Source organism: Zootoca vivipara, chromosome Z2, assembly GCF_965207765.1.
Source record: "Zootoca vivipara chromosome Z2, rZooViv2.hap1.1, whole genome shotgun sequence".
NCBI lineage: Eukaryota > Metazoa > Chordata > Lepidosauria > Squamata > Lacertidae > Zootoca > Zootoca vivipara.
The window spans coordinates 16,506,558-16,526,824 of record NC_142585.1 but is presented as its reverse complement, the minus strand read 5'-3'; the positions used below and the strand labels follow the sequence as shown (position 1 = coordinate 16,526,824).

General features: G+C 39.6%; 1 protein-coding gene across 7 annotated transcripts in view; it reads right to left on the bottom strand.

Moving 5' to 3' along the window:
* The window catches only part of DIAPH2 (diaphanous related formin 2), a 339,062-nt gene that overhangs the window by 101,042 nt on the left and 217,753 nt on the right, over positions 1 to 20,267 (bottom strand). For all 7 annotated transcript variants that reach the window (XM_088664504.1, XM_088664505.1, XM_088664506.1 and 4 more), the window contains one exon: positions 19,913 to 20,077. In XM_088664504.1, coding sequence (XP_088520630.1) covers positions 19,913 to 20,077 — 165 coding nt within the window. The remainder of the gene's footprint in view (positions 1 to 19,912; positions 20,078 to 20,267) is intronic.

Below are 20,267 nucleotides of genomic sequence, written 5' to 3'. Positions count from 1 at the left end.
TTGGTTTTTTTTTTTTTTGGCTGGGTCACTTCTAACTAACAAGTTTTCTTAACTGGCTCCACAGATTTTCGATTGGGTTAAGGTTTGGGCTATGTGTTTTCAGCATTTACATTCCCACCAATGATGCTAATTCTGCCCACACATTTTTCTGCCATAAAACCCCAGATCATAACACTAACTGGGTGTTTCATGGTAGGTGTAATGCAAGTAGGATGTAAATCTTCTCTGATTCTCCTCCTCACATATTTCATGCAATCACTACCAAGCAAGGAGATTTTGGTCTCATCACTCCAAATAACACTGTCCCATTGTTCCGATGTCCAGTTAACATGGGTTTTAGCCCAGTTAAATCTTTTCAAACTTTGTTCGAGAGGGAACAATGGCTTTTTCCTTGGAATTCTAGCATTTAAACCATATTCCCACAGCCTGCACCGAACAGTTCTTGCACTCAACTTCACATTACATTGTGCCATGTCATCTTGTATACACCCAGATTATTTTCTTCTGTAACGTAGGCACAGTCTCTCAATTCTTCTATCATCACTTTCTGTTGTGCACCTTTCCCTTCCTTTACCAGTCTGGTTTTGTAGTGACTGATCTCCTTATCTGTCTTCAAAAATTTAGAAATGACACCTTTGGTTAAGTTTCCACCCATTTTTCTTCTAATTTCTTCATAACTCTACCTTGTTCATTTAATAGTACTATTTTACATCGATTTCTAGGTGACCAGTCAACTCTTTGTGCCATTTCTTTAATTTTACTACGTTTTACAAACTCACTAAATGAAAGAACAACAAAAAAACCTGACAAATATCCTCTTTATTTATGTTGTAATAAATAATCCTTCATAAAATTTTTGCATTACATTCTTCATTAAATTATCTTTCCATTGATATATAATTTTATGGTATTACTCCAAAATGCAGATGGCACAACCTTGATGGCAGAAAGTGAGGCGGAATTAAAGAACCTATGAATGAGGGTCAAATAAGAGAGCACAAAATATGGTCTGAAGCTCAACATCAAAAAAACTAAGATCATGGCCACTGGTCCTGGCAAACAGAAGGGTAAGAAATGGAGACAGTGAGAGATTTTACTTTCTTGGGTTCCATTAAATTATAAGACGCCTGCTTCTTGGGAGAAAAGCAATGACAAACCTAGAAGCATCTTAAAAAGCAGAGATATCACCTTGCCGACAAAGGTCCGTATAGTTAAATCTATGGTTTTCCCAGTAGTGATGTATAGAAGTGAGAGCTGGACCATAAAGAAGGCTGATCGCCGAAGAATTGATGCTTTTGAATTATGGTGCTGGAGGAGACTCTTGAGAGTCCCATGGACTGCAAGAAGATAATACCTATCCATTCTGAAGGAAATCAGCCCTGAGTGCTCACTGGAAGGACAGATCGTGAAGCTGAGGCTCCAATACTTTGGCCACCTCATGAGAAGAGAAGACTCCCTGGAAAAGACCCTGATGTTGGGAAAGATGGAGGGCACTAGGAGACGGGGACGACAGAGGACGAGATGGTTGGATAGTGTTCTCGAAGCTACGAACATGAGTTTGACCAAGCTGCAGGAGGCAGTGGAAGACAGGAGTGCCTGGCGTGCTCTGGTCCATGGGGTCACAAAGAGTCGGACACGACTAAACAACTAAGCAGCAGCAGCAACAACAACAACATTGCTCTAAATTAAAGTGGTGTTATGAGCCATCATTGCCAAAACAAGATGACACCTGATTGTTTCTCTAAACACTCATTTTTCTGGTTATCTGGCTATAATATTTGAAAGAATACAGATAATTGAACAAACATATAATTGAATAGAATGCTGCACTAGAATGACCAAGGGCCTGAACCAGCAGGCTGTTTTAGGATCTAACAATAAACATTTCACACAGGACTATTATTTTTACCATTGTCATCACAAATTGAATGTGGCATTTTGCAAAGCTTACAAGATAGTCATTCTATTTTAAATATGTCAGTGTTGTAAATGTTGCAGTTCTTGGCAAAACAAATTTATTTGCACTAATGATATGAAGTTTGATCATATTCATTGTAAAGATAAACCCTGTCAAGTTTAAACAGGACCAGAGCCTATTTCATCAGCTATAACATGCTTGCCATCTTCAATTTTGTTGTTATCTTAATGCTTTTCAAATGTTCTCAATCTACTGTCCTTGCTAATTAGTAATTATTCATCTTAAAAACACACACAACCCTCCAAAAACAAACAACTTGCCAAGTTGTCTATTAGTTTTAGTTCCTTCCTACAAAACCAGTTACTGCACCCTATCCCCACAAAACATTACACTTAATCATTTCTTCCAACCATATCTTTCAACATTACTGAAAACTGAACAAGTAAACTCGCTATAAGCAATCTAGCATACAACTAGTTATCAGGAAACAGTGATTGCTATAGCCACATATACAGTATTCTATGGAGCAAATGGAAGTATACATTGGCTTGTAAACATGATCATCAGATTACTCCAGTGCTTCAATACATTTAACATAGAATTAAAACAGTATTTTATCTGTAAATGCTACATTACCATTTCTGCAAAGGAAACAAAAAATCAATTTAGCAAAATGTAGTAACCAAGTGGGGGAAAGTAATTAATATAATGTAGACTTACAAAAGTAAATACAGGTGTGTAATAATTCCAATGCCAAGATATAAGCTATTGCATCAAAGTAGATGAGAGACACTAATATTACTCCTAACAAAATTTAGAAAAATTTAGAATATTACTCCTAACAAAATTTAGAAAAAAAAACATTGGGGGGGGGGTTGTAAAGTGGCTGGTGCAAAAAATAGGAGCAAATACATAGGGAAAGTATCAATGTAAGTATAGGTTGCATAAGAAGCAGCCTTGCATTAAGACATCTAGCAGAATATGACTGACAGAGGCTCTACACATCATAGGTAGATATTTTACCCAAACCTTAAAAACAAAAACAAATCTGAGATACCAGCAAAGGAACCTAGAACCTTCTGTTTGTGTTCTATATAGGTGTCATAAAAACACACCTTAGGATAACTTATAACACACCAAGGAATGCACTCACAGATATGCCTTCTCAACTTCAGTCAAGTGAAAACACTACTTCCTACAGGAGTTCTATCAGTATGAAGGTTCTGAGTCCTTTCCAACACCAGCAGTTGGTCACTACTTTCACCACTTTAACAATTAAATTTGCTCTTATGTTGTGCCCGTTGGGTGGATATCAAAACTCATTAGTAGGAAACTTTTTTTTTGTGCCTAGTAGTAACAACTGTGCCTTTTTAGGTTTTTAAAGATAAATTTCACGAATGCTTCATGTCTTTTGAAATCTCCCTAAACTGCTATAAGATACAGGAAAACTCACCTTGAATTAGAATTTCATTTTTTAAAAAAAGTTGTAAGAAAAGTTAGCCAATGCTGTGTCTGCTCATTTGTCAAAGAGGTTTTTGGTTGTCTCATCTAGGACAACTCAGGAATATTTAGTGTCTTTGCTGCTGTAGTGACTGATTTGTCTATAGTGAATCTGACATACCACAATGTAGTGTAGTATATAAATTAAGAAGGAAGCCAATTAAATGAAGTAATGTAAGCAATTTAACAGTTCAAGGAGGGGGGGGCACTTCCAAACACATGCCAAATTGTGTCACCTGCCTCTATACTTGTCTGTCTAAAGGTGGACAAAAGTAAATATAAATGTTAAAATGACTTGGGGTCAAATCTGTTATGAAAAGTCAGTAATTTCTCTTTTCCTCAACCATTAAATTAATGGCATATGAATTAAGCCGTCTGAATCTCCCTTGATGAGCTTTGAGGACAAACTTACAGGAGGTGAAGTCTAATATTAGGATTTAGAATGTGCATATAAGACCAATAAAAATGCTAAGCTTTTCCTTACAAAAATAAAATAAAACCCAGATTACCTCTTTATCTGCCTATTTCATTCGAATTATCTTCTCTCTCTAAGGGTAAAAGGCAATGAAAACGAATGCTTTTATTAGCATGGATGTTTATCCTTTAACAAAGTTGGGTGCTACTGAGACCAAGTGCTTTCCCAAAGTAGAGTTACATTTTGAAGCAACTGAAATTAAATGTATAGTAAATGCATTTATCTCAGAATCTTTTTACAGGGTAAACAGAAAATACAAACCTCACAAATAAGATAGTATTTTATTATATTTGGGAAATACTGCTAACATGAAAGCTTCAAAACCAGAGGAAGTCCCTCAGGGTGAAGTGTTTAACACAGGTGCTGTTCTGAGATGCTAGTTTTGAATGGGCATAGCCTTCTTTGATATAAATGAAATCACTGAAATCACCCACATTGCAGTCTGAAATGGCATAGCCCAGCAACTAAACTTACTTTATCTGTCCCAAACTACTGTTCATTGGTTTTTGCTTTCAGTGTCTCCTGCTAAAAATTCTACTTTCTATCCAGGATCCTAGGTTGGGGGGGGATAAGAACCAAGAAAAACAATAACTTTAGAGCAGCTGTTAGGAACCCTTTTTTCATGCAAGAAAAATGAATAATGAATGAACAGCTAAGTGGACAAGGTTGGTGAGGCTACATCACTGAGTCATTTGGAAAACAATTACATGTAATTCGGTAGAAATGAGAAAGGATTATGTGCACCAAAATTAGTTGGGAAAAGCATTTGATGTCCCCAAAAGATGATGGTAACAAAGGCAGAAGTCACAACAAAAACAGGGCCGGCCCTACGGCCAGGCTGGGTCGTGCAGGGCGCCAGCCCGCCCGCTGGCCGCTCTTCCGCGCAGCAGCGCCCTCGGCAGCCGCGCTGAGCCCACCTGCCCGGAGCGCAGCAGCGCCCTCGGCAGCCGCGCTGCACCTGCCCGCCCGTCATGCTGGTAAACGGGACAGGGGGGAGGGGCGCCGGAGGGTTCCGCCGCACCACGGCACCAGGGCGTCAGAGGCGCTTAAGACGGCCCTGAACAAAAACACACCTCCTTGGATATTAAATACACAGTCCGGTACTATGCATTATGCACTTCTATTAAAGATTTGTTCTAGTCCAAAAGGAATTTCCTTCAAGTTTCCCTAACAACTCACCCTGTCCCCACACCCTCCTCAAAAAAGCTCAGAATATGTAAGAAGAGGGAAAATGCATTTCCTGTCCCTGCTCATTAGTACAATATACAATGGCTAATAGGAAGTTAATGTGTAACATATTAGGGCCCAGGGTGAAAATTTCTAACCTGTTATTCATCCAATTCTGGATAGTTTTAGTTTTATTTCACTCCTTTTGCACCTGAATATCCTAGTAATATCCTTGGGGTTAATTACAAATTCAGATAACTTAGTTTGTTGAGAAACAAGACAAACTAACAACAAAAATACCCCAAACAAGCGGTATCCAAAGCAGCACATAAACTGTGTGCTTCCTTTCATGTGTGCATGAAAAAAGAGACTGACAGACTCTGCTTGCACTGAATCTTTTGGCTTGTGTGGAAACATCACGTCTGACATGAAACTTCAGAGAAATGTCAAAAAGGATTATGATTCCTGGCACACCAAGCTATTGTGATAAATTCCGCTGGGGAATGAACTTCACTAACTGGCAGGTTGCTGATCTAGAAGCAGTATGGGACAGTAACTCAGCAAAAGTATTCAATCTGTAATGATCTAAATAGGGGCTTTAAGTAAAATGCTGTGTCCTCAGCTCATGGGTATTCCTAGATCCATTCGAGTTGCAAGTGACAAAGAGCACCTGCTACAAACTTTGGCTGGTAGCCTTGCAAACTAGCTTGGAAGGAAATAATGAAAACTTTCAGATGGTTTAGTTTGCAGTTACTTTGTATTATTTATTTAAAAGAAAAAATACTTTCTTTGCAAGATGGCTCACACACAGGAATCATGCCAGATCAACAGGTTGGAAGATGAAAGGATTAGCATTCAATGTTTTTAGTTATCTTTTTAAAACCTAGCCCAGAGAAAAGTAATGATCAAAAGTAAAGGTATTCATTCTTTCTGGTAACTTCATTGCAGATTCTTCAGAAATAGTTGTAACTATGCTTTTGAATTATATAGAAAGACCTTCAAGTTTCAAATATTTTGCAAGGCACATGATGGATTGTCTCTAGTGCTGTGTACTATTACCTAAATGACTTGCTTGCCATTGCTAGAATTATTTATGAAATCATATTTTTCATATGAACTAGTATTATTGAGGACAGAAAGCATCATTACCACCATCCCAACCAAGATGATGATGATGAATTATTATTATTACTTTATTGGTAGTGAAAACAGAAGAGAAAGTGCATCATTGCTGCAACTTTATTACTGGATGATGGAACATAAGTTGAGTAAGCAGGATACCAACTCTATTGATAAGAAATGTGTGCGGCATGTGCTTTGCTTATTGTTATTTATTTACTCTCAATTTCTTTTTCTATACTGTCTTTAAAGGAAAAAGTATTCCCAATATATTTTACACGTGCCCCCACAAATTATTATTATTATTATTATTATTATTATTATTATTATTATTATTATTATACCCCACTGTCTGGGAGGGTTTCCCCAGCCACTCTGGGCCGCTCCCAGCAGAATAGTAAAAACACGATAAAACATCAAACATTAAAAAATTCCCCAAGCAGGCCTGCTTTCAGATGTATAATACACAATTAACGAAAGCAGCAGCGTAAACATTCCATTTCAATATAAACCAAACATAAAAACAGCAAAAACTAATGTTTAGAAAATGTAGAATATTACGAATTAAATTAAAAGTGAACCGAAACACACAAGATTTTGAAGCCCATTTAAACATAGCTGGAGAAATGGTTGGGTGTTTATCCAATGAAATGGCATTTCCTAAGGATGGGGCAATGAGCATAAAACATCCTTCTGTCTATTGTGCTGACCAACCTGATGGATCTTTGTGGCAGCTTCATATAGCTGCAGGAAGGTCTTCAAATAACCTTTAAAACCCTAAGTTGCTTGGGATCAGGCTATCACTGACACTTTAATTGGACTCAGAAAAACACTAGCAACCAGGGCAGGTGTTACATGCTCTAATTGCTTAGCTCCAAGAACTTGCCAACCCACTGTGCACATTTACCATAACCCAACCTTTCCTTTGGCTGATGGTAGGAATTCCTCTATTACAGCCCACTGTCCTCTTGACTTACAAGCAGTCATCTGTAAATCATCCAAACACATCTCTCCTGCTCCATTCAAAATGTCACTGCTTTTATTTGAGATTAGGTATGGTATGCAAGTGCCACTTTCATTGCTATGCTAATGGAGCTCAAGCTGTACCTGAGCTGCACCCAACTCTCAGATTTTATCTACATTTGTCTGAAGAGATGGTTCCTGCCTTCTTCCTGAATCTTCTTGAGAATTGCCATTGGAGGATTTGTAACATTAACTTTGACAACTTAGACAAGTGTCACTAACTAGGGATTTGGAGAACTTAAAAATACATTGGATTGTGTGCTCTGTAGTGTTTTCCAATCATAAAGCTAATGTTTCCAACTTGATATCTTCCAGTGGGGAATGTCAGTGAAATGTGCCTCACATTCTTAATCATTCTATTTTTAACATAGTCACCTACTTACCCTTGCATTATAAAAAACTTCAGAGCATGTCATTTCCCAAAGAATCTCAATTTGTGATTAGGATTTTTTTTAAAAAATATACCCTAAACTTGTTTGCTAATCAGAAGCACTTTAATATCAAATGAGTTGGACCATTCTAATAAGTTTATTCATTTATTCAGTGCTTCCCCCCCCCCCCTAGAAAAATAGGTGTCGGTACGCACCATGAAGTTGTTACAGTAAGTGCCACACTTTTTAACAAAAAGAAAAAGGAAAAAGAAAGAGGTGCCAGTACTGCAAACCCTTGAGTGCCTCCTGAAAAAGAACTGCACTTATTAAATAAAGAAAATACTGTTCAACTGTAACCCTCTTAACGAATTAGTAGCCCCACCTGAAACAAATGCCAACATGCAAATGTCACAAGCACAAAAGATTTGGAGGAAGCTGAGTGGAATCACAGTGGAGCATAGTGTAGGCATAAATACAGATGCACAGGTTAATGCGGGAACATCTGTGCTATACTGCCTTGCCTTAAATGTCTCCTTCAATGTTTGTTCAATAAATGTCCCATTCTTGGTTTCCCAAAATTGGTAACCATGCACAGATGCCTGTGATGATGGCAAACATATGCACCCCATAAATATACAGGATGATTGTTTTTAAAACGGCTTATTTTTAAAAGGCTTCTCTATTTCTGTGCCTCTTTCACTATTCCTCAAGCCATTATCTTATACTTCTGGCCCCTCCTTAAAATATTACATATGTCTAAAGCTCTCACTTTGTCTATTTTTCTGCTGGCACCTGATTTGTATTTACCACATTGATTCCATAATGCTGGCTTGCGGTTTTCAGACTGTCTACATTTCAGCCATGCAAAAACCAGGTTTCTACAGTCACACATACTCACACCCCATCCTATCCAGGCAAGCAAGATAAATTGTCATAGTTCAAGGTCACATTTGAATTACACAAAAGCATTTGGGTGTACAGCAAAACTTGGGGAGAAGGAATTAGGCCTGAGAAGAGTTGCAAGGGTCAGACAGAGAGCCCCAGGAAGCACAGTTGCCACCCTTCCACCCGTGCCTGAGGCTTCCCACTCCTGGCCTACAGTGAACATAATATAATAGGATACATTTGATCCAACTAACTCAGTACTGTCTACGCTAACAGGCAAAAACTGTCCAGGAAGGCTGTCTCTGAAGGTTGCAAGGAAACAGCATCCTGGAGATTGAATCTGGGACCTTCTGCATTATGGCCCTTCCCAAGTAGAGAAAGCACTCAACATTCACTTACCTTTCAAGGATCACATCTGTGTCTTGTCACATTCTAGAGAACTTTAGAGCTTGCTGAAGGACATTGTTTTTCAAACTTGGGTCCCCAGCGGCTGCTGGGCTACAACTCCCATCATCCCTGGCTAGCAGGACCAGTGGTCAAGGATGGCGAGAGTTGTAGTCCAACAACAGCTGGGGACCCAAGTTTGAGAAACATCACTTTAGGGTATACTGACATTTTCATATGAGCTGGCAGCCCATAGCAGGTTGGCTGTAAGGCACAAAGCCTTATATGAGCAGGCAGCCAGAAACACTGGTTTCATCATAACGTTGGATTTACTAAGAGTGCACCCTAGAAGTCCCAGTACTGCCCTGTGGCAGGTCACTGCAGAGGGTGATTAAGCTGTCTTTCAAAAAACTTGTATGCAATTATTAATTGCCTTAGTGAATCTCTGATAAAAGTCTATGCAACTCTAGAACTTCTGAAATCAGTTTGAAGACCACTTAACACAGACTTTCTTCTTTCCATCTAAAGCAATATGCTATTCTCCCTATTTTTGCCAAATACATGTTAAATTGCAACAGAAAGGACTGTAGCACTTTAGGAAACAAGCAACCACCAAGATTGACTCACAACACTATATTTCTTTAACTTTACTGTTGGGGATATTTATGATTATACAGTAGTACCTCTGGTTACAAACCCCAAACCATTCTTAACCTGAGGAGCACTTTCGCTAATGGAGCCACCTGCTGCTGCCGTGCCACCAACGCACAATTTCCATTCTCATCCCGAGGCAAAGTTCTCAAAATGAGGTACTACATCCGGGTTAGCGGAGTTTGTAACCTGAAGCATTTGTAACCCGAGGTTTCACTGTACTGTACAACTTCTATCATAGATTAAAATCAGTTATAACATAGGACTTTCTTTGAGCTGTCTGATAGCAATCTCTTCTTGGTATTTTCTTCAAAATAGAGTCACCTTCAGTTTTTGAATAGTTAAAGAAGAATACTAAAATTCAGGCTTCCTTATGCCGATACTAGACCATTGCTGTTTCCTGACTCCCATCTGTTTTATCAGGACATGCACAGAATTTCCTGCTGAAATGAAACAGAAGGCTGCACAACTGCAATACCTCATTAATTGCCCTTAACACCTTTTATTAGGGAGGGACAATAACTCAAAAATTGAAAGCATGCTTTGCATGCAGAAAGTCCTATGTTCAATCACTGGCACCTCCAGTTAAAAGGATCAGGCAGCAGGGCTAGGAGAGGGAGCACTACTGGTCACAATAAAGAATACTGGATGTGATACATAGACAGGCTGACCTGGTATAAAGCAACTTCTCATGCTGCTATTAGAATGAATTGTGAAACCTGTGTTCCTTTGTTGGGACGGTCTTAGGTTCTGGACCTTCTCTGTCAGACATAGGTGCTCAGAGCAAGCATTACATTCATATTATTTCTATAGGGCATGTGGTTTTGCTCTATGTCTTCAGATAGATAGATCCTATGGTAAGGAAGGGACAATATGAGCTCAATCTCATTCAAGACACATGCAGAGAGAAGACTGCAAAGAACAATGGCATGACAACTGGGGGGGGGGACAGGACGGGACGGACAAAAGTGGTTCCCTATAGAAGATTTTAGGAATAAGAATGAGAGCCTGCAGGAAACACCAACATAGAATGCAGAAAGTTAAACAAATCCATGCTTCTACAGTAACTAAAGGAGGTTTGCAATCCTGCTGTAGCTAGACCCTTACATCTGGATGTGGACAAACCATCCTATATAATAAAGTGCAAGTGTCTCTGCGTCCAGATTCCCTGTGTCCCGTTTTCCGCGCTAATGCGCATGTGCCCCAGGGACACAGGGATTGGACGAAGAGACTGCAGGGGCACACTTGAAAACTTCCAGCGGCGTTGGACGGGACTCTCAGCGTTCTACAGCCTAACGGAAGGAGAGCAGAGAGACCCAGACGCAAAGGAACGAACGCCTCCCAGCATAAAGCCCTGAAGCCAGAAACGGCATTAGAGCGGTAAAGTTTCTACTATTGTTTTTAACCCAATAAAATAACCTGGCACTTGGAAACAAAATGACTATGAAATATTGAAGCGCTTTTAGTGCCAGAGTAAACTGGAAACTAATGAATACCGGGGGAAGCGGAGAAGGAAAGGAAATTGTTCCGTTTGTAATCCAACATCGCGCAAGAACGCAAAGGGTTCGGCAATAAAAAGAAGGGGAAAAGATTGCTGCAAAGGAGGAAAACAAACAACACTCGCAGTCTGTGTGTGTGGAGGAGAGAGAGAAAGTGGGGCCCCAAAACACCCTGGAAAATAGAACTGAGATATAAACGGGGAGCTTGGAAAAAGACTGTTCCCAGACTAAAGCAGAGGTAGAAGCAGCGGAGACATTTTAAAACAGAGTCGGACTTTCAGAGGAAAAAGAATATAAATCACTACCTGAAACAAAGATGGAGCAGTGTGGAGCGATGAAGGGTTGGGAGTACTGAGCAAACAACTGAGAGGAAAGGAGAGAGCGCATACAAAGAGAGACACCACGATCGGAAAAAGGAAGAAATTGCAGACAGCGACAACAGAGGAACAACAGGAGAATAAGAGTAGAAGGACTGAGTAAACCAAAAGATTGGAGCAGCGACACCGGTGGTTGGACCTGGAACTACATGTGAATAAAATGACGGCAACAAAGAAAACAGTGTACGGTGCGGCAACTAGCCAACAGGGGAGATATATAGATTCCCCCCTTCTTTTTTCTGTTGTGTAGGTTTTCTTTCTGTATTTTCTCCCCCCCCCCTTTTTTGGTTCTTGTCCCCCCCCCCGCTTTGTCTTTTACATTTTTGTATTTTCGATAGCTATTGATGGTCGATATGTCTGTATATGTGTATCATTTGAATTTATAACTTTTAAAACAATAAAGAATTTATATTTCAATGTGGCCAGAGCCCCCTGCAGGGCACTTTGGGCAGCCTCCCGAGGCAGGATCGCCGCGCTCCTCACCGCCGCCTGCTGCTGCTGCTGCTCCTGGGCGCTCCTTCTGGCCTTGGAGGCCCAGCACCCTTATCAAACTCACTGTTCTAGCACCCGTTAATTTAACGGGCTTCAAGATACTAGTGAAGTAATAATATGCGACCCTGCATTACAGTGCTGAGAATAATAATTGATTGAGTTAAAAATGCATTAACAGTTTACCATTACCGTATATTCTTCTGTAGTACAAACAGCCAAACTTCATCCCACGACATAACCCTAAAGCAAATCTTTTGTATGTTGATTGACTCACAATGTCTGTTGTTGACATAAAACAGTAGCTTAGCTTTTGAACATCTTTCACAAAAGCTCATCTGCCTCCATTGCCAGTTGACAAAACTATCAATTTCTGGTCAAATGTTTGTTGTGCATTTAATTCTACGGTGCAATGTGTCTTTATTAACTTCTTTAAAATATTTTAATGAAAGACAGAAAGAAATCAGTGGTACAATGGACAATTATCCTAACAAGCATTTGAGAGAGAGAGAGAGAGAGAGAGAGAGAGAGAGAGAGAGAGAGAGAGAGAGAGAGAGAGAGAGAGGTGGATAGGAAGGGCATTCAGAATGAGTTGAGACAGGTGTGAAGGACCTAAAAGTATAAACAGAAGGGACATCTGGAGTGAGACTTGACTTGACCATAGCTGCAGGTTTGAAGACAGAAATTTATATTGTCTTCAGTCCCTGCTTCAGTCATTGTTTGTAGGCCTGCCATATTATAAGGCAGGGATAACCCACCACTATTATCCTTCTCCCAGATACTTATTTCCCAAGATAAAAACCACATTCTGCAGAGAAATGCCACTCACAACTTCTGCTTAACACTGTACTCCACCTCCTTTTCTGTATATAGCTTATTCAGTATTTCAGTAATCCTTAAGACTAACTGTCCTAAGGTTTTTGTTTCGCTCAATAAATATATATTCTCTTCACTCCAAAAATTGTTTAAGTATGACCAAGTGATAACTCTGTGGGATCCATATTTAAAGTTGGCTTTCTATGAGTTGTTACCAGTGCTGGGTTGTAACCATGTTGCAGATTTATGTTTAAACATACTTCTTGAATATCCCCACCTACCACACTTTTGGCTGCTTCTTAAAAATGTGTTAAGGTATAATGTGAATGATGATTGTGTAAAACAATGGAATTGCTTGTATAATTGCAGCAGTATATCCTTCATTTAGTCTCTATGGCACAGATGCAGTTATACCTACCATTCTATAGGACTTAACTGTACTCAGTGTGTACAAACTAGCTAACATGGGAAAAGCCTGAAGACAGCAATCATGTAAAAATATATTTAGGAAGAAAAGCAGTAATATCATGTTTCATTATTTCCTAAGAGAAAGAAAAGGTTAGCGTATGATTATACCCCCAGTATTTATTTGTCTTTAAAACAAAGAAACTGTCACACAACATAAGAATTAAAGGCATCAAAAGAACAAATACAAAATGTTGGTCAGGAGCACCTGAGGTGCACTTGACCATAAAATACTTATTTCATCATTCTCTGTAAAATGATGTCACTTCATAAGACAAACACCACACGGTTTCTAAAACACGAGAACAGCCTGTGGTGATGAAATCTGTGCAGGATGCATAATTTATCCATTCAATGCCAATTTGAGATATGGGATATAAGAAAGTAATTCAAAGCAGTAAGAAGAAACACAAGAAAACAAACATGGTTCACAGAAGTAATGCCCTTTTTTCAGAATACCAAGTCTCTCTGTCCTGAAGGAAGGAAACAATTTTGATGATAATCAATACCTGCAGAAGCTCACAAAGCAACTGAGAAAGGTCAGAGCCTATACTATCCACACAGCCTTCTTTATAACTTGCTTTCTTCTTGATGCTTACTGATAATGCAATAATAACTTATTTATAGGGAACATTTTGTTGGAAAATCATATGTGAAGAGGAACTGCAGGACCCAAAGGGATTTTTCTTGTTTTCAAGTCACTGATAATGCTTTGATCAGAATAAAAGAAGTTAGTTTCTTCTTCTAACATTGATTGTCTGCCCCCCCCCTTACAAAATCTTTCATACATCACGATGACTTTTAAAAACCCATAACATGTGAAACAAGTACAGTGGTACCTCGGGTTTTAGAACAGCCCTGTTTACGAATGATTCGGTTTACGAACTCTGCAAAACTGGTAGTGTCCCGGTTTGCGAAGTTTACCTCTGTCTAAGAACGGAATCCGAATGGTGGAAGGGGACCAGCAGAAGGAGGCCTCATTAGGGAAAGCGCGCCTTGGTTTAAGAATGGTTTCGGTTTAAGAATGGACTTCCGGAACGGATTAAGTTTGTAAACCGAGGCACCACTGTACTTGGTTACATTTTATTATTTGTCTATTGGGGTAGGGGTGGTAGGTTTCCTTGAAATTTCCTTTGAAGATTATTCAATCTATTTTGGCAACTTTTCACCAGCCTTGGAAGTTTATTTCATTAAATGTAATATTTAAACCAAGAAACAATTACAGGACAATTATATATACTATTAGATCTATTTTGATGCCAACACTGAACATATTGATTTCATTCTTATATAATGAAAACAGTATATTTTAAGTGAATAAGACTGTGTTTGTGTGAAAAATGCAGAGACCAGGCAGTGCACCAGACTTAGAGTAAAGCAATTTGGGGTTTCTAGTTGGGCCAAGAGATTGCAAAGGTATCCTGAGCTGATGCAGACCATACATTAACTGCCAAGGCTGAGCATTGAAGCTGCTTCCTAAAACCAGCCAGCACAATGTTAATCCTAGTAGTAGAAGAATCTTGTAAATATCAGTATCAGTCACCTTCATAGCGTTGCAATCTTGTTTTCTATTTGGTGCATGGTGTGTGTCAGCTACAGAACTCAGATCATTGATATCATCTGAAAGGTGGTTTTGATGGATGTCAGACAATCACACGGGTTAGTACTGCCACCTGGCATCAAAGGCAAGGGATGTTCAGGGTCGATGAGTATGCAGCTACTTCCTATCCTCACTCGCTGAGATGTTATGGTGAAGAATATTAGACTTTAGGCCCAACTTGAAGCCACTATGCAGGAAAGATAGCAGCTGTTGCACAATCATGTTATATGGAGAAAAACTTTGAGAACGACACAGTGGGGGGAAATGGACTGCAAGCTTTCATAAATTCTGTTTGAAGATGGCCGATGTGATAATAGTAGCAACCACTTTAGGACATTCATATCTATGCTCTGTGTTCCACTTGGATTGATAACAGATTATGTTTGACCCAGCTGAAAAGAAGATAGGATTCTGCCTGAAGATGGGAGATTTCACTGTAGAGCTGTCAGTGTGAATGAGCACTGATGGAAGTAGAGAAGGGCAAGGCACACTGCCCACAACTCAAGCCAATTAATGTTGTGGGCAGATTCTATCAGAGTCCATAAACTGTGGTAAACTTCCCCTAGCAGGGGAGCTCTCCAGCAGGATTGTTCCTGGATCTTGGCACAGACACCCTTGTGGAGATTCTGGAGAGGTGTCAACCAACAACAATATATGTGGAATGATGGAGGCAGTCAAAGGAGCATGTACCAGGTATTGGAAATGTGTGACTGGAACAGCAATAGGAATTACTGAAGCTTAAAAGTGTGGTGGTAAGCCCAAGGTACAATCTGGGTGGTTAATACAAAGAGACTCTGGGCTCTCACCAGAAGTATGACACCTGCAGAAGGCCTTTGCAACAGTGAATGAGCCATTTGCCAAATGGCCACAATCTGTTCTGGAGAAAAAGAAAAATGACGGCAATGTGTCCAGAATGGCACTCAGGTATATATGCTGCCTCATAATCAGGTGGTTCTTTTCCGTGTGTGTGTGTTTGTGTTTAGAAACCTGTGGTCCCTCAGGGCTGAAAGAGATTCAAATATAGTTTGAAGCATGATGAAAAGTGTTCACTTGTACCAATAGACCAGTGGTTTTCAAAGGATGTGGCAAGAGAGGATGGCAAGTATGGTGGAGAGATTCAAGGACAATCAAAGAAATATTTAAACATTTCAGTGTTGCCAAAGTGTCGAAAATGGCCCTCAGGTGTAGATACGGACTCACAGCCAGGTGGCTCTTTTCAATGTTTTTTAAGAAATCCGTAGTCCCTCAGAACTGAAAGTGTGATTCGAAGCATGATGAAAAGTGTTCACCTGCACCCTTTGCAGCTGAGGAAGACTGGCCAGGTTTCCCCCCAGAAGCTGACTGCAGATGTCATTGGAATGGCTGTCCGTTCAAGGATGGGTGGAATGGGCAAGTATCATGGGCCCTACCAAAGGGGTGTCACCATGGAAAAGGTTGTGATATGTGTGATATCGAGTTAAGAGAAGATATAATAACAACAACAACAACAACAACAACAACAATAATAATTTATACCCCGCCCATCTGGCCGGGTTCCCCCAGCCACTCTGGGCGGCTTCCAACAGAGTATTAAAATACAGAAATCCATCAAACATTATAAGCTTCCCTAAACACGGCTGCCTTGAGATGCTTTCTAAAGGTCTGGTAATTGTTATTCTCTTTGACCTCTGGTGGGAGGGCATTCCACAGGGCGGGTGCCACTACTGAGAAGGCCCTCTGCCTGGTTCCCTGTAATTTGGCTTCTCGTGGCGAGGAAACCTCCAGAAGGCCCTTGGCACTGGACCTCAGTGTCTGGGCAGAACGATGGGGGAGGAGACACTCCTTCAGGTATACTGGACCGAGGCCGTTTAGGGCTTTAAAGGTCAGCACCAACACTTTGAATTGTGCTCGGAAACGTATTGGGAGCCAATGTAGGTCTTTCAGGACGGGTGTTATGTGGTCTTGGCGACCGCTCCCAGTCACCAGTCTAGCTGCCGCATTCTGGGTTAGTTGTAGTTTCCGGGTCACCTTCAAAGGTAGCCCTACGTAAGAGAGCATTGCAGTAGTCCAGAGTGACAGTAGTTAGAATAGGCTTGTGCTTCTTCTGGGGTCTATCAAGACCTTGAAGGCCTTGTCTCCAAACAGGTTAGTTCCCAAATACAAAGCTATAAATAAGTTTATTCTGAATGTATTATCTGCACCCCAATGACAAAGCCAGAGGATTTGATCTGTGACAACATCATCAGCCATTGAGTGGGCAGTAAAGTGTGTGGCATCCAGGGTTACATCTTGCATGAAAGTGGCTGCTCTATGAAGTTGCAGCAAAGCTTTTCAAACCTGCTCTGGTTCTTGATATTGATCATTCAACAGTTCATCATTAGGAGATGATAAACTAAAGACATCACTGTAGCCAGTTTTGACACTAAACTGCATATAGTTGGAAAGGGGGACTACATATTCCTTTCCCCTTACTCACTTACAGCTATCAATACAATCTAGCCCCTATGTCAGGGAAAAGCAGCAATCTGGTGAGTGTGTGATGGTGGCAGGGAAGAGGTTGACCCAGGAGAAGGCCCAGCAATTTTGGGGGTTTGGTGTCACCCATGAGGCAGGATAGGAGGAATAGAAAGGGTCAAAGCAGTCAGATATGGAGGTGGGGGCACAAGTCGTGTTGCAAGTGGAGGAAGGGCCTGTTTGGGTGAGTGGCAGGCTAGTCAAATCCCTGCAATCCCCTGTCTCCTAGAACTAGGAGGGGCTTGAAGAAGGAAGCAAAATTACAATTTCCATGCAGAAAAAATAAATAAATCTCCAATTGGTTGAGCATACTCCATCAGACAAAGGCACATAAGCTCGGTTAATACCATCTATGGAGATGCTAGAAGTATGTGTTCATGTGTATCTGATGCTGTAAGTGTGTGTTTTCGTCAATAAAGAATTAGCAGTCGGTCGTTTGTTTTCCTTGACTGGGTGTGCTCAAGACACCCCCATGAGTGGAAGAACAAACAAGTTACAACCATGGCTTGCAAACATGAAGGAAAAGAATGCCATGTGAGATGACTGACAACACATTGTACCTTTCTGTTCCTTTGGCCAACTGATTTGTCCCAGAGAGGGTTCTAATGTGGTAACACAATGAACAAACCAGTCATAAATAAGTTGCAGCACAGCAGTTAATAGGAGTTAAGCTTGGACTACAGATGTGCACTACCTCCCAACCAACAACCATGCCTCATTTTTACAAAAGTGTCAAGTATCTTTGAGTACCTCCAATTACTTGATTTCAAATTATTTTTATGTTCATCTATCAAAATTAAAGTACAGAAAGGTGGTGATTTCCAGTTACAACAGATTTGTAAAAATACAATAAAAATATGTTCTGTTTTCTTAAAATCATATGGTTAAAATTGCATGTAGTGAGATTATACTCCGAGAACTGTTTGCAGACTTGGTGTATGCAAATTGCAGATAGTTACACAACAGATTAAGGCTTGCTGCTGGCAATATGGATCAACATGCTCAGCAAATGGCTGAGCAGTATTGATAATTCTAGGCAATTTGAATACTCCCTGAAGGCAAGCATCCTATTCTGGGCCATGTTTTTTTCATCCATCCCTCATGATGCACTTAATTACAACAACCCACAAGTAGCCACTGGGCAAGACATAAGCAAGAGCCCAATCTAAGATGGGTGAAAGTGAGAAAAGGTTGGTGGGAAATTTCTGTCTCACATATAATTCTATACACATGTATAAGACAGCTATGAAAAACAAACAAACCATGACCCACGTGAAAAATGTATTGGTATTCAAAATCTAGGGAAAAACTCCACACAACAGATTGCATTTTAAGACCTACAAGCAGATTTCAATTTATGGAAAGTGCAATATTGCCTCTTCCTTTCCATCACAATACTTGGCAACACCCCTCAACAAAATGCTACTCCTGAAGTTGGGGATCACACTATTTCCAACTTGACACTTTTACTCCCCCCCCCCCAAAAAAATCTATTCCATAACATTTTAGGATTTATTTGCAAAAATGTTTTTTAATATATATATTTTTCAAATTATGAATCTCTAAATGCATTTTTATACTTTTCCTCTGAATTGAGAACTGCAGCTGGATGAACAAATGAATAGAAATCAATTGACCCCCACCACAGAAGTGGAAAAGTTTTCATTTCTGCAAGCACCTCTTTGAATCCAATTCAGCTGTTCTTGCATCATAAAGAGACTTGTGTGTGATATGACGCTTACACACAGTTCCTGATTTCCTGATAGGTCAGAGAGTTCCATGCTTTCCTTAAGCTCTACTTAAATCAATGGGGCTTAAGTGCATATTAAGTATACAGAACATTATTAGACCATGCTAAGAAGAAGCTAGTTGTTTATTACTGTCATCCTATCAGAGGCATCTAAAATTTTAAATAGTTTTTTTAACAATTAAAGAATATCGCCTAGATACCGGTAGGAGATATGGCACCTTATAAACTTTATGAAAACAAATCACTGTACATTTTTTTGGGGGGGGGGATTAACAAAAATTCCAGCTGTAAATTAGAATATTAGTTAATAATCTGAACTAGTTGTATGCATGTGCTAGAAACTATTTTATATATATATATATATATATATATATATATATATATATATACACACACACACACACACACACACACACACACACACACACATACACATTCGAACCTTGGTTTATGAACACCTCGGTTTATGAATTTTCAGTTTATGAATGCCGCGGACCCATCTGGAACAGATTAATTCACTTTCCATTACTTTCAATGGGAAAGTTCGCTTCAGTTTATGAACGCTTCAGTTTATGAACAGACTTCCGGAACCAATTACACCCATGCTTCAGTTTATGAACGCTTCAGTTTAAGTACTCTGTGGACCCATCTGGAAAGGATTAATCCACTTTCCATTACTTTCAATGGGAAAGTTCGCTTCAGTTTATGAACGCTTCAGTTTATGAACAGACTTCCGGAACCAATTGTGTTCATAAACCGAGGTACCACTGTATGTATGTATATATATATATATATATATATATATATATATATATATATATATATATATATAATAATAATAATAATAAAAGAACATAGTAAGAAAGAAATGCAGTAAGTGTAGAAATAAATAAATTTATTTAAAAACATAAGGGAGAGGGGGATACTCACCATGAACAGTGTCCGGAATGCACTTATATCTCCAAAGAATTCCTCAATGCTGACAGTTTTGGGATCGAAACAGAAGTAGTCCCCCAAATTGTCATATAACTTGGTCATGTTGTTGTGCATGTTAGATAACTTTTCATACTGCTCTCTAGCACTCTTCGCAAAGCTGTACACTTAAAGTTAAGGAAGTTCAAATAAAATCAGTAGCAAATCAGTTTAAAACAAGATTGCTTTATCACTTAAATGCATTCTTCCTAATTATTGAATTTGTTAATTGATGGCTTTATATAGAAACCATGCTTCACATATTCTAATATGCTTTAAGCACAATAAAATCCACCAGGCATTGTGTTTCACA